This window comes from Lagopus muta, chromosome 29, assembly GCF_023343835.1.
Source record: "Lagopus muta isolate bLagMut1 chromosome 29, bLagMut1 primary, whole genome shotgun sequence".
NCBI classification, from domain to species: Eukaryota; Metazoa; Chordata; class Aves; order Galliformes; family Phasianidae; genus Lagopus; species Lagopus muta.
This window is the reverse complement of record NC_064461.1, coordinates 1,038,886-1,052,939: the sequence shown is the minus strand read 5'-3', so window position 1 is coordinate 1,052,939 and position 14,054 is coordinate 1,038,886. Positions and strand designations below refer to the sequence as shown.

At 58.1% G+C, this 14,054-nt stretch overlaps 1 protein-coding gene across 5 annotated transcripts; it reads left to right on the top strand.

Annotated features, from left to right (window-relative positions):
* Positions 1-699: 699 nt before the first annotated feature.
* TUFT1 (tuftelin 1) lies at positions 700-13,627 on the top strand. Of its 5 annotated transcripts, none has more exons than XM_048929381.1 (13): positions 700-798; positions 4,159-4,233; positions 5,118-5,222; positions 5,455-5,541; positions 6,743-6,823; positions 7,350-7,421; positions 8,267-8,380; positions 9,334-9,462; positions 10,250-10,344; positions 10,859-10,964; positions 11,321-11,404; positions 12,001-12,101; positions 12,511-13,627. In XM_048929381.1, the coding sequence occupies exons 1-13, from the start codon at positions 727-729 to the stop codon at positions 12,563-12,565; spliced, it is 1,176 nt and encodes a 391-aa protein (XP_048785338.1). In that variant the 5' UTR covers positions 700-726; the 3' UTR covers positions 12,566-13,627. The 5 variants fall into 5 exon arrangements, with proteins under 5 accessions (XP_048785338.1, XP_048785337.1, XP_048785341.1 ...); XM_048929380.1 differs by having other exon boundaries at positions 8,264-8,380; XM_048929382.1 differs by lacking the exon at positions 700-798 and adding an exon at positions 3,316-3,691 and having other exon boundaries at positions 8,264-8,380.
* Positions 13,628-14,054: the final 427 nt, after the last annotated feature.

Here is a 14,054-nt window from a genome sequence, read left to right as displayed (position 1 = left end):
CTCTGTCCCAGTGCCGCCTCTGTCCCCGCTGCCTCAGTTTCCCCACCTGAACTCAGTGTGGTGGCAGTGGGGCCAGGGGGACCCCATCCTGTCCCTGTGCCACATTTCGGACCCCGCACCCAACCCAGCACCCACTGCAGCACAACCAGGCTGGCTCTTCCCAGCAGCGCGGCGCTGCACCGTGCAGTGGAGCCGTTTGGCTCCTGGCGTTGTTCCTTACACCACGGGAGGCTCCGGGTGGGACCCCGCGGCCCCACTGCTGGATGGGGCCCAGTGAGCTGACGGCACTGCCGAGTGGCAATGGGTGCCTGCACACCAGGGTCATCGGTGGGGATGAGTGGGGCACAACCTGCCCTGGCACGGCTCGGCACAGGACGCTGCAGCTTGGCTCTGCTTTGGCACCAGTTCGGCACAGCTTTGTACCCAGCGCCCCCAACGCAGCCCAATGGCCCCGTGGGTGCGGCCAACGAGGAGGGGGCGTGGTCAGAAGGAGGGGGCGTGGTTTGAACGCAGATTTAGCGTAGATTGGGTCGTGGCTTGGAAGAGGTGTGGCAAGTGAGGGGGCGTGGTCAGGATGAAGGGGCGTGGCCTCATCACGGATACGGAGTGCTTCGGGGAAGGGGCGTGATTCGGTGTGGGCGTGGCCTCTGCGCAGAGGAGGCGTGGTCAGGAGGGGGTGTGGCCGTATATAGGGGCGGTGTGCGGCGCGGGGCCGCAGTCGGGACCATGAACGGGGCCATGAACGGGATGCGGGGCTGGTGCGCAGTGCTGGACGTGCGGCCCCACGGAGAGAGCCCGGTGAGCGGGGACCTTCCTGGGGCATCCCCTCAGTCCTCCCCCTGACTTTGGGTCTCCCCACGGCGCTGGGGAGTGGTGGTGGGGTCAGGGGGTCGTGGGACGCAGTAGGGCGGTGGGGTGGGATAAGGCAGTAGGATGGGGAGGTGGGATGGGATTGAATTTTGGGATGATGTTTCAGGGTGGATGAGGCTTTGGGATGTCCAGGTTTGTCCCCATGGCTGTGGGGCAGTGGAACCTGGCCTGGGTGGGCTGTGAGCTGCTCTGCGTCTCTTCCCTCTATCCCCTTTCCTTCATTCCTACTTCCATGGTTCTCTTTCCCATATTCCCATTCCTGTATCCCTGTGTCCCTAAAGTGCCCCTAAAGAGGCTGAGTGGATGGGGACAGAGGAGCAGCTCCTGAGCTGTGCAATTCCACCTCCACCCCATTGGATCTATGGGGTCCTGGGGACCCCCAGCCCTCCCCATTGGTCATTGGTGCTGAATTCTTTAAGCTCGTGGCTGTGTGCTCCCGTCGAGAGGCCCCGTTCCCGGCTCGTGTTTTGGGATTACTCACTGCTTACAGAACCACCCGTGTTTTCCCTCCCCTATCGCTCACTTTTCCTCATTGCAGGCAGTTGCGGAAGGGCTCCGGGTGGGGCTGGCAGTGACCCAACACCGCAGCTCCATCCCAGCACGGGGTGAAGCTCTGGTGTGGGGCCGACGGGCGCCGCTCACCCCACGGCTTTCTGTCAGTTTTTGGGGCACTGCGGCGTCCCCGTGCCCGGCCCCACTGGGTGAGTCAGCCCCAATTCCCGCAGCCTCCTCCCGGCCTTATAAGGAGCGGCGGCGGCGGCGTTGGGCTCTTTTGGTTAATGGGTTATTAGGGTGATAAGTGCCTGTGTCACGCCGGGCATCTCTGGAGCTCGTTGCTAATTAGTGCCGGTGATGGCCCCTAGGTCAGGTCTGGCCTGTTCCTGCCGAGCCTTGGGATGGGACTCACGGTGTTCATCGGCCCCGTGGGGTTGTGTTGAATTTGGGGATGAGAAAAGTGCCAAAAGGTTAAAAATGGTCTTTTGGAGATTTGGCCTCATCAGGATCACTTGACTTCATCTATAGGGAAATTGCTTCTTGCATGGAACGACCTCTTGTAGGGGGTCTCCGCTTTTGTGGTGTTTGGTCCCAAACAAGAGGTGTGGATTTATGGAGAGCTTTGGGTCCCGGTGGATCTGCGTGGCCAGCATCAGACAACCGCGGTGCGAAGGGGGGAGCGGGCGCCATATGGGGTTTGGGTTCTGTCCAAGCATGAGTTGAGCACGAGGTGCCCCATTACCACTCTTCCTCCTGTGGGAAATGCCCAAATCTGCTGCCCTCCTGTTCTGGGGTTCTGTGCTGGAGCCAGCATGGGGCATCCCTGCAGCACTGTGCTTCCTACTGGAGCCCAAGCCAAAGCGATGGTAACCCCCACTGCCACAGGGATTGATCACAAACCGAGGCACCATGGGGACGGCGGTGAGCTCGGAGCCCCAGGATCCTGGTGTGGGAGCACGGCGGAGCTCAGGGACCAGAGCTCAGCAGCACCTCCAGTGTGCATCGTGACATCCAACATCCCCTTACAGAGGAGTTTGTGCTTCGCAGCCCCTCAGGGGCGTCCCCAGAAGCCGCCGCGGTGCCGCACACTGCGGTGCAGTAGGGAAGGAGCAGTGCAGGCAGAGATTGGCTGCACTGGAGCGCTTACAATGCTGCAGAGAAGGTTCCTCCCAGAGCAGCCCTACAACTCCCAGCCAATACTCAATCTGTGGCACACAGCACTGGGACTGCAGGGCTTGCCCGTGGCTCCTCGCTGCGACCCATCTGCGTCACCCCTGTGCTGGATCCATCCGGAATTGGGTTCTATCGTGACAGAAGCACCCTCATGCTGACGGCTGCGTTGCATCCAGAATTGGGTTCTATCGTGACAGAAGCACCCTCATGCTGACGGCTGCGTCGCTCTGAAGGCAGTGATGGAAATCGGCGTTGTGCTCCTTGCTTATCGCGGCGCATCTTCCCCGGGAGCGGGATTCCCTCGGAGCGTTGGCAGCGCCGCACCCTCGCGTGGGCTTATGGGGCCAGGGACGGCGTGGGATCCTCTGGTTGTAAACAACGCTGCCAATGGGGCCACGTGGGGCGGCTACCGGAATCGCTTCGCTCGGATAGTTCCGTGATTCCGTGATCTCTGAGGTCACTTCCAACCAACCGCTCTGACCCCACTGTTCTTTAGTCTGTAGGATCCCTTCTGACCCAGCCGTTCTATGATTTCATGATTCTGTGAGCTACGGGGTCCCTTCCAACCCAACCGTGCTGTGACCCCTTGACTCCGTGATTCCTGTTTGCTTCCTATGTCCGTGGAGAGATGCGGGACGTTCTGCATGCAGGTGCTGCTGTGAGCCGCTTCCCTGCCCTATAAAACCATGGGCGCTCCTCTGACCTCACCAAATGAATGCTGTGGGTGCTGTGGCTGCTGTGTGAGCTGCGCATCCAACTTGGCATTTTTTCCAACCGCTTCGACCTTCTTGTCTCTTCCATAGGAAAACCTTCCCTGGAGAAGGGGTTGTGGGGTTAAGCAGTCAGTGCTTTGTGCAGGGTAGAACGAAGGGGTCCCTGCAGGAGGAACCTCCTCTCCCAGCAGCCCAGGCAAAGCGAGAGCAGCGTACACACAATATTTTGGAAACAAACCCACGGCTTGTCGAGACTTGGGCGGTGCAGAGCGCTTGGAAGCGGAGCGGCACAATCCTTTGGCGCTGCTCCGAGGGTGACGTGGCCAGGCGTGGTGTGGGGCAGGCACCGATGGGGCTGGGTGTGGGGTGCTGAGCAGCCCCAGAGCACTGCGATCTGCTGTGGGGTTGCCGGGAGCATGAGTGGCCCTGGAGTTGGTGAGGTCAGTGTGGGATGGGTTTTGGGGGCCAAAATGGGGCGGTTTGGGTGTCATGCGCCGCTTTACGGTGTTCTGTGTCCTCTGTGCCGAATGTCACCGGAGTGCCCACACTGGGAGGCTGTGCTGCTGGGGAGGGTTTGGGCAAGCAGCAGAGCTGCTGATGGCCACGGTCCCTCCCCTCAGCTCCAAGGGGTCGATCTGGCTCTGGTTGTGTGGAGAAGGTAGGGGAGGAGGAGGACCTGAGCTGCTTTGCCACTCTCTGGAAGGGTCCCTGGCACGGTGGCCGCGTTATGAGTCCAGTGGCTCCTCTTTTGCACTTCCTCCTCCTTGGCTCCTCCAAGCTCCAATAGCCGGGTGGGTGTCACTGCTGTGCGATAACTCGCTCAGTTGGAGCTGGGTGTTGTTCTGAGGGCTGCAGCTTCCCAACCACTCCGGGTGGCCGTGACCCAAATCCCACCCTCTTGTTCCAGGAGAGTGTGAAGGTGCTGAGGCTGACGCTGCCGAATGAGCTCCCAGGCGAGCGGCGCGAGCAGGCGAAGCAAAAGGTGAGCTCCCATCAGCTCAGGGACACCGTGAGGGGTTGGCGTCCGTGTGACCCAGTGCAGGAGTGCGAGTGGGCGCTCCGAATGGGGCTGTGGGGAGGCGACTGGCCCTCAGGGGATCACAGACCTGTGGTCTGGATTGGAAGGGGCCCTTAAAGGCCATCTGGTCCCCCCCTCTGTGATGAGCAGGGACAACGTCCCCTCGACCCAAACCATTTATTTGGACATGATTCTGAAGGTGATCTGTAAGGCTCCTTCCAGCCCAACCATCCCGTGGTGCAGTGGCTGATCATGATTAAAGTTGTAGAATCATGGAATAGTTTCAGTTGGAAGAGACCTTTAAAGGCCATCTGGTCCAACCCCCCTGCAATGAACCCACACCCACAGCTTCGTCAGTGCTCACAGCCCATTAGCCTGACCTTGGGTGTCTCCAGGCACGGCACCGCTGCCCACATATCCCTGCAGAACCTGTGCCAGTGCCTCACCGCCCTTCTCGTAAAAACCTTCTTCCTTCTACCCTGCCTAAGTCTCCCTCTTTTAGTAGGAAACCGCTTCCCCTCGTCCTGTCACACACACACACTGCTGAAGAGTCCATCCCTGTCTCTCTTACAGCCTTTTAGATCCTGAACACTGCCCTCAGCTCTCTCAGAACCTTCCCCTCTCTGGGCTGCACAGCCCAGCTCTCAGCCTGTGCTACAGGGGAGGTGTTCCATCCTATAGATCGTTCCATCCTCATTCCAGCTCTGTGTGCTGGAATTGCAGCTCCCAGTGCATTCAGCACTTCATGCCGTGCTGCTTTGCTGCAGCTCACAGTACTGATTTGCCTAGTGCCAGGCGAGCTGTTCCAGCCAGGCTGGTCCCAGAGCTCTGCTCTTTGTGTCTCACAGCCAGTGGGAAAAGCCTTCGCCATGGTGGCCAACAGGTCGAGCAATGGCCACGCGCTGGCATCCGAGCGCATCAAGTCCAACGACGGCGATGAGGAGATCATCAAGGTGGGTTCCCAGTTCTCGGGGCTTGTTCAGCAGTAAGAAAACTGGGGAAAAAAAGGTGGTACTGGAGGCTGAGGGGCACCCATTGTTTTCCGAATGCAATGGGGAAAGAGAGTGTTGGAAGAGGAAGGGCAGTTGTCGGCTTCCAACAAAGTGGGGAAAGAGAACGGCGAAGTGGGAGCGTGCAGAGTGCACCGGAGGGGTTGGGGTCGGCACGGACAGTTCTGTCTTTCAGGTCTATCTGAAGGCGAGGGCCGAGGGCAGTGCGAACCATGAGGAGCACGTCAGCCAGCTGAAGAGCGAAGTTCGGCACATCCAGGAGGTATCCCAGACCCCCAGGGGCTCGGGCTGCGTTGCCGCACCGTGCTGTGCCAAGCTGTGCCGCACCGCGCTGGCAAACTGGCTTAACCCTCCAGTTTGTTGACTTGCCCATACAGGGCAGTCGTCTAATCAAGTGCCATAAATTAATTCAGCCTGACTAATTGCTCTGCTATATGGACTGAATTTGAAGAGAATTGCACGATGACTTTCCCCCAAGGCTGTCCCCTGCGTGCCTGGGTGCGGCGGTGCCTCTCGTTAAAAGGCAGTTTCTTTGGAATGTCTCATCTCCCAAAGTAAACTGGTTGATGAGCTCTGGGCCCATTAACCCTTCCTCTGCTCCTGCTGGGACACGGCTGCTGGGGAGGCAAAGAGCTTGCAAGACATGGAAGTGGTTGTGTGGTGGTTCTGGGCCACATGACTTAGCTAAAAACTGGGGAAAAGAATTGGGGAAAAAAATTGAAGGGGAAAAAAAAAGAAACAAAAAAGGAGAGGGTTAAATTTGGGTTTGCTCTCACATGAATTTCTGTGCTGAATTTCTCTGCTGGCCCCAGGACATCTGTAATCCTGTACATGAAGAGACAAGAATTAGCTCAAGCCGTGAGCCACGATGGTGGCTGCGGGGTTGGGGGGGATGGAGCGGAGAGGATGGGCTGCTTTCTGCCCCACTGCGCCATCCCCAGCCCCGAAACCAGACATACAACCGAGCGGTGTGTGACTGGGAATGGAGCTCAGCACCTCCGGCCCCAAAACCAAGCAGCGCCTTATGGGCGCAGGGCTGAAGCTGCGCTGCTGTGCCATCGGAATGCTTTTCTTGGTGAAGGGCTGGGGCGAAGCTGCGCAGCACTGCCCTGCTCACTTTCTCTGACTAATTTGGGGAGCTGCACATCAAGACTGTGCATGTCGGAGTCCTGCAGGGAGGAACAAGGGTCTTCCCAGCACTTCAAAGGTGTGATCGATGAGTAACGCAGGAAAAATCCTCCCCATTGTTGCTATCTTTTGGGTTTCTTCTGCCCATGAGTGTGAGAAAGCCGCTGGGCAAGGACGGCGCCCTCACAGCAGAGCTCCCGTAGCACGCAGTGTAGGGACGCGAGGGATCGCGGGTCGGTGCTGGGCGTCCTCGCGGCCCCCGCGCCCTTGTTTGGTTTCTTTGGGGTTGAAGAACTCTGTGGTGTGGTTGAGCTAAATCGACTTGCCTTTGCCAGGCTAGAAGTTTTTTGAAGAAGCTGCGGGAAGACTTAAGTAGTAAACTTGAGAGCAGACAAGGAGATAAAGAGCACGCACAGGTAACGGGAGCGCGTCTTGGGCGTTGATTGACACGCGCTTAGTGACACAAACAAAAAGATGTCGTCTTTGGGTCCAGAAAGTAACAAAAGGGGCCTTACAGATTACGGTGCTTGTGGCACCCGCTTGGCAACACCCATAGAATCATAGAGCATCCCAAGTTGGACGGGACCCATAAGGACCACTGAGTCCAACTGTTAGAAATCCAAGTTGAAAGGGACCCATAAGGATCACTGAGTCCGACTCATAGAAACCCCAAGCTGGACAGGAGCCGTAAGGATCATCGAGTCCAGCCTGTGGCTCCACGAAGAACCACCCCAAAATCAGACCCTATGTCTGAGAAGACACCTACAGGTAACATGAGAAACCTGCACGAGTGGGTGAGGAGTCAGGACGTGGGACGCATTGGCACCGTGCGCGCTCTGCATGCTCCTCTGCCAGAATCGGGGCCGGGATTGCTGCGGGGCTGTTGGGGGTGCGTCGCTGTGACGATGATGTGACAGGGCTGGTGCTGCTTGTCCCACGCAGGTGGTGCTGGAGGAGCAGAACGGGAGCTGGCTGCATCCTGAAAGGCTCCGTGCTGAGCCCTGGGAGGAGCAGGTAGGTAGAACAGAGGGGACATCAGCTTTGTGTGTAGGAGCACTGGCTTTAGTTTTCTGTCCTCAGGATCAGGTCAGGCCCTTCTGCTTTTTCTCTAGCAAGCTCTTGCAGTAGGGTTTTATCAGTGTCAGGACTGAGTACGGCCCAGAGCAACAAAAGTCATAGAACCATCGGGATTGGAAGGAATTGCTTCCACCATCCCTGCAGCCTCCATGGGGCTCCCCCCAGCAGTTCCCTGTCTGCCTGGAACCGGGCTCGGTGCTCCAGCTATGCCCTCCCCAGGGCAGAGAGAAGAGAGGAGTACCACCCTGCCCTGCTGGCCCTGCTCTGCACAGCACATGCCAGGGAACAACTGGCTTTCCTGGCCACCAGGACACACTGCCGGCTTGTGATCAACTGCTGGCCAGCTGTTGGTCAAACAGGACAACTGGCCATGAGGACACACTGCTGTGACCCGGGGTCGACTGTTAACTCTCCACTGGCCAACTGTTAGCCAACCAGGACACCATTGGTCTTCTTGGACACCAGCATGGCATGCTTCTGGCTCATGGTCAGCAGTTGGCCAACCATAGGTCAACCGTTTGTCAATTGCTGATCAACCAGGACTCCCAGATCCTTCTCTGCAGTGCCCCTTTCCAGCAGCCCCCAGCCTGCACTGATGCTGTGATTTTCCTCCCTGGGTGCAGAATCCCATCAGGTTCCACTCCGCCTGGCTCTCTCAGGGGCAGGGCGCGTTGCCTCTAGGGCTGGAGGCTGGAGCTGGGTGTGGGAGAGGAGGGTGGGAGCTGAGGGGGCTCCTTGGGCACCTCCTTGATGCTGAGTCTCCCCTGTTAATGTCCCAGCAGGATGAGGATTGTTCAGGAGATGACGTAGAGAAGATGCGGCAGACAGTGAGGAGGCTGTTCACGAGGCTGCAGGAGGCTGAGAAGTGCCATCAGTTGGAGAAGAAGGACCTCGAGGTGAGTGCATTGGGCACTTCCCCATTCAGAATGGGATTCGAGTTGGTTTGGTTTCATTTTGGAAGCCACAGGCAGCTCTCCCATCAGCCAGCATTGTTCCATCCATGTAGTGCTGTGCCCTGGCTCCTGCCCTCCAGAGTTCAGTGCCACTGCAGCTTCTGTCCCCTTCCCTGGGACGGGTTAGGACACAGAGGCTGTGCCACTGTCACCAAATGGCTGCTGTCACCTCCACATGACAGCTGCCCTCTGCCAAGTTCTGCTGGCACAGCTGCCATGCTGTGTGGCCCCTCAGGTTGTGTTCCTGTGACGTCCCAGCTCCCATCCTGTCCCACAGACCAAACTGGTCCCAGGAGCTCAGGGTCTGCCCTGAAGTTGGTTGAATGGCTCTGGGGGCATGGCCTGGAGCAGCGACCACATCCTCCAGCACAGGGACATCAGTGGTGACACATGTCCTGTCCTCTGTGCAGGAAGCCACGTGTCATAGTGCCACACAAGGATCTTTTGGGCATTTTTGGTTGGATGTGATGTCAAGGGCTCTCAGCCTGGACAGAAGCATTGGGGATGGGTTTGGGGATCTCCAACAAGGCAAGTTCTCCACTTGCCTTGGAGCCCAATTCCTGCGCTGTGCACAGGGCACATTTGTCCCTCCGCCACTCTGAGCATTGGTGCTGGCTCTCAGGGTTGGTTCGGAGCAGGATGATGGCCCCGCGCCGCACGTGGCTCAGAACAAACATGTTCCTCATGTTGGAGGTGTGTTTCTTGCAAAAGCATTTAGGCGCTCGCTCCTTTGAAGTGCTTTGAAGCTGAGGAGCTTGGCAAAGAACCTCTCTCAGAAGCATGCCAGGCTGCTTGCCTTCAGCAAAACCCTCCTGCCGAGACCCCAGAGCACAGCAGGGCTCGGAGGCTGTGCTGGGTGGGCGCTGAGGGCTCTCTGTCCCTTTGCCCCTTTGCAGAGGACGGTGTCACGGTACCGGGAGGAGGCAGAGCAGACGAGCTGTGCTCTGCGGAGAGCAGAGAGGAGCGTGGTGGAGAAGGAGCTGCAGGTGGACGAACTGCAGAGGCTGCTGGCAGGGATGGAGAAGGTACCAGTGCTGCGGTCCTGTGTTCTGCCCTGTGCACAGCTTGGCTTCCTTGCTGGTTTATCCCAAAAGCCCTCATGAGCCAGCTGCTGGGAACGGCTCCTTCCGACTGGTCCTGCTTTAGGCTTGCATTCCCCAGGTCTAGAAGATCTGGTTGGTCTGTGCAAAGCCTTCCTGCTGGGTATCCTAGAGATGAGCACACAGTCTAGACAGCTGCCCGGTTCTTCTCGTGGGGGCATTAACACAGCCTGCAGCCTGGGTTGTTAATTATCCAGCTGTGGGCTGCTCATAGTAGCATTAAATTTATAAATCTAACAGTGCAGCACAGCATGAAGCAACGTAAGATTGTGTTCGTGAGCCCAAAAGTGGAGCCAAAGAGCATAGAATTGTAGAATGCATGGGTTGGAAGGGACCCTATGGACCACAGAGCCACGGGAGCACAGAATCACTGGGTCGGAGGGGTCCCTAAAAACCAGCCCCCATCCCATTGCCACCTGCCTGCGTACAAAGCCGCTCTCCCTCTTACTTATGGGCTCCCTTTAAGCACTGAGCTGCTTTGTGCCTCCCTGCATCCCAGGGTGAAGGAGCGGGACGTCTGCCGTCGGTCGCTCCGCGGTGCCTCTGTCTGTCTGTCTGTCCGTCCGTCTGTCCCGTGTGTAAGCGCAGGCTTGGCGCAAACAACCCGCGGGCGCCGCGGCAGCCTGCGCCGCATCTGCTCAGCTCGGGAGGCAGCCAGCATTTGTTGCGACTTGTTTCCCCCGCGCGTAACTCTGCCCCTCGCCCGCTGCAGGAGCACAGGACTTTGCTGCTGAAGATGAAAGACAGCGAAGCAGAGCTGGCACGGCTGAGAAGCGTGGAAGGTGACAAGCTCGCCGAACAGGACCGGTGAGGCTCAGCCTCTGCCAACGCCGCAGCAAGCCCACGCCGCCGGGTCGGGGTGTCAGCGCGCCGGGGCATGACTGCACATTCCTGCGCAGGGCGTGCTCGTCTCCGGCTTGCAAAACAGCTCCCGGGAGCTGACTCATCCCCGAATACCTCCCGCAGCGCGGCCCGGCGCTGCCGGGGACCTCTAGCGGCTGCCGTCCTGCCCTGGGTGCTCGGCTGGCTTCGCCCAGGCGGTATCCGTGTGCCGCGGGGGTTAATTGGCAGCGAGTCGTTACTGGCAGGCCTCGTTTGCGGGCTGACTCTTCCTGATGTTCCTGTGTCCCCGCGGTCTGCCGTCGGGAGGCTTTGTGGCTCCTGTTTGGATTGGGTTTGTCTCTGTGTCTGCTCACCTCGTCGGGTCAAAGTATTTCAGACCTGCATGGCTGTGGGGGGGATGGAAGTGGGGTGAAGCGCGGTTGTGCCCTCCTGGAAAGGGGTCTGACGGCGGCTGGATTCTCCCATTGTGTTTTCCCAGGTCGGCCAAGCTGGAGAAGGAGGTGGCGATGCTGCGGGAGAAGATCCACCACCTGGACGATATGCTGAAGAGCCAGCAGCGCAAGGTCCGCCAAATGATCGAGCAGGTGAGCGGATGGGCGCAGCGTGGCTGCGTGGGGCTGAGCGAGGGGACGGCCCAGAGCCCTGTGTCACCGCCTGGAGCAGTGACAAACCCTGCACGGTGGTGGCAGTGGCGCCCCAGGAAGGTAATAAGAGGGCTCTGGAAGAGAAGAGGCTCAAACGGTGCAAACAGAAGCTCCTCACCCAGGGCTGAATTCACAGACTTAATTTGAGGCTTTTCTAATTGTTTTCTATGCAGATTGTGGAGTTAATGCTGTGGGTGTGAGGCTGGCTGAGCCGCCCTCCTTCCTCCGTGCTGCTTAACCCATGCACACATAAAAAGGGTTTTCTTTTTTAAGCCACCATGAACATTCTCTTGCAGCTCCAGAACTCCAAAACGGTGATTCAGGCCAAAGACGCTGTGATCCAGGAGCTGAAGGAGAAAGTCGCCTACCTGGAGGCTGAGGTGCGTCCAAGCAGGGTCGTTCTGGGGTCTGCTTTGGGGTTGGCGCACTGCTGGGTGCAGAGAGCTCTGGGAAGGGCAGCAGCAGCACAGCCGTCCCCTGGCGGTGCCACTTGGTGGTGTCACCTCGGTGTCACCAAGTGCTGTGGTGTGGCGGCTCCCAGCGAAGCCAGGGATGCTGTGAGCTCCGGTGGGATCTGAAATAACTTCATCTCGTGCATTTCTCTGGCAGCAGTGCCCAGCTTGCTCACAGAGCTGCACGTATGTCAGAAATCAGAACTGCATTCCAGCCCCTGGGATCGTAGCAAGCGTCAAACTTCTCTCCTTTTTTGGAGAAATGCTGAGCTTGCATCAGCACTTCAGGCATTTTTTTCCCTCCGTGGTGATCTGTTTTGCTAATCTTTGTTGGGGCAGTGTTTGAGCGAAAAGGCAGAGAACAACTGAGGACTCCCACATTCCAGGTCCTCCCTGGTTCCTTCGGGCAGCGGTTCCTGTCTAGGGCTGGATTTCCTTCTCCCTGATGCTGGAGCAGCCCCACGTTTCCCAGCACAGATCTGTGCCAGCTGCTCTTTGCTCACTGTGGTTCCCATCTCTTGTAGAACCTGGAGATGCACGACCGCATTGAGCACCTGATTGAGAAGCAGGTCAGCCGGGGCGGCCACAGCTCCAGAGCACGTTCCAAGTCAGAGTACGTCAGCAGGTAGGTCTGGGGCTGAGCCCACAGCTCCACATCTCATTTTGGGGCTCTGGGAGGTGGTGCTGGGCGTGGGGCTGCTCCCTCTACCTTCGTGAAGGTGCGGTGTTGTTCTGCTCCTCTTTAGGGCGATGCAGTAAAGCAAAGGTTCTCCATAGGGGTGGTTTATGGGAAATGTTCACAGAGCAGTGCTGGGATCACCAATCTCACAGCTTTTCTAGAAACATAGAATGACTTGGGATGAAAAGGACATAAAAGGTCATCTCATTCCAACCCTCTGCCACAGTAAGGGTTGCCATCCACCAGACCAGGCTGCCCAGGATCCCATCCGACCTGTTGAGTGCTTCCAAGGATGGAGCATTCACAACCTTCCTCCCAGTTCCACCCAGCTGAACAAACCCTTTTTCTCTTGCAGCAAAAGACTGATGGGCCCCAAACCGCTGCCTCTCATCCGAGTGGTGGAAACATGAGTTTCGAGGGTTGGAGCGAGATGAAGACTCTCCCCTTGTTCTCCTTGACCAGACTTCCCTGCTTGACTGTTCTCTGGCCTCTGTGCTCCGTCTGCCCTGGAGCTGCTGGCGGAGGGCTGCGTCCCGGAGGACAGACGCAGCCAGGGCGGTGCTGGCAGAGGAAGGAGGGCTGCGAGGTGCCCACGCTGCTGTCCCTTGGGGTCCCACGGATGCCAGCCTGGAGCTGGTGGGGACATTGAGGACGAGGTGCTCCCGGGTTGCAGGGCTGGGCTCACTTCCCTGCTCAGCCTTGGGTTCACTGAGGCTGCTATGTGAGCAGCTTCTGAAGGGTCTCATCAAAGCGAAGCCGCCTCTTCAGACTGTAGCTTGCCAACATGGACTCGGGGTTTAAATTATTAAAAAATAATAAAAATTCACTTACAAACCAGGAAATCCTCTTGAAACTGGACTCCTTCCTACAATGAAGCCCAATGAGTTGGGAGCCTCCATCTCCGATCTCCAGCACATCTGCTGCTCCGAACCTGGCGAGGCTCCTGCGGCCAGAATCGGTGGATCGACAGAATCGACGCAGGCGGTGGATCAGCACAGTCAGCACAGTCTAGAGACTCGATGCCGGATCAACGCGACCGACGCGGTGGGCGGATCGATGCAGTCGGCGGAGACTCAATCAACACAACTGGCGCAATTGGCACAGCAACACAACCAGTGGATCGGCACAGACCTCCTCCCAGTCCCTCTCTCGAGCATACAGAAATCGTGCCCGGTGTTCCTCTCGTGTTTAAACCCAGAGGCGGTTTGGTTTGTACCTATATTTATTTCAATAAATTATTGGTGTCTTCCAAGGATGTGGCGACAGGCATGATTGCTGCTGTCCAGCTCCAGGGGAGCGTTTGAGGACTGCCTGTCCCACGTTTGAACTGGAAAATACCAACCTGCTTCCTCCGGCCGCTCCATCGGTGCGTCGTGACGCAGTGCCCGCATTTTGGGTCAGCCCGGAGGAGCTGCTGTGCTGAGCGGGGCGGTGAGGCAGAGTGCTGTATGTACACCTCGCATCTGTCAATACAGAAATTCTCCTGTGTTAATCTGTCCGCCTGTGCTCTGTTAATGGGTGGTGCCAGCGGCGCAGACATGGCGGGGTGCGGCACGAGTTCGTGGTTTTTGTGGGATCATGGAGTGGTTTGGAGTGGAAGGGACCTCTAAAGGCCATCTGCGCCCACCCCCTTCAGTCCGACCTCTTCTGTGGTTCTGAGAATGATCGTTAAGGACCCTTCCAACCCAACCGTGCCGTGGTGCAGTGGCTGATCATTAAGGTTGTAGAACCACAGAATCGTTTGCGTTGGAAGAGACTTTCAAAGGCCATCTGGTCCAACCCCCCTGCGATGAACGGGGACACCCGCAGCTCCGTGAGGAGCTGAGAGCCCCACGCAGCCTGGAGGAACGGCCGCGCAGCTCCAGGATCGGCGCCGCTGCCCGCAGGACCTGTGCCGGC

Bases quoted from the DNA above. Each gene is read 5' to 3' on its own strand.
- TUFT1 (XM_048929380.1), top strand. From the start codon at position 727: ATGAACGGGGCCATGAACGGGATGCGGGGCTGGTGCGCAGTGCTGGAC. The intron at 6,824-7,349 runs GTAACGGGAGCG...TGTCCCACGCAG, and splicing joins GAGATAAAGAGCACGCACAG to GTGGTGCTGGAGGAGCAGAA. The intron at 10,345-10,858 runs GTGAGGCTCAGC...GTGTTTTCCCAG, and splicing joins AAGCTCGCCGAACAGGACCG to GTCGGCCAAGCTGGAGAAGG.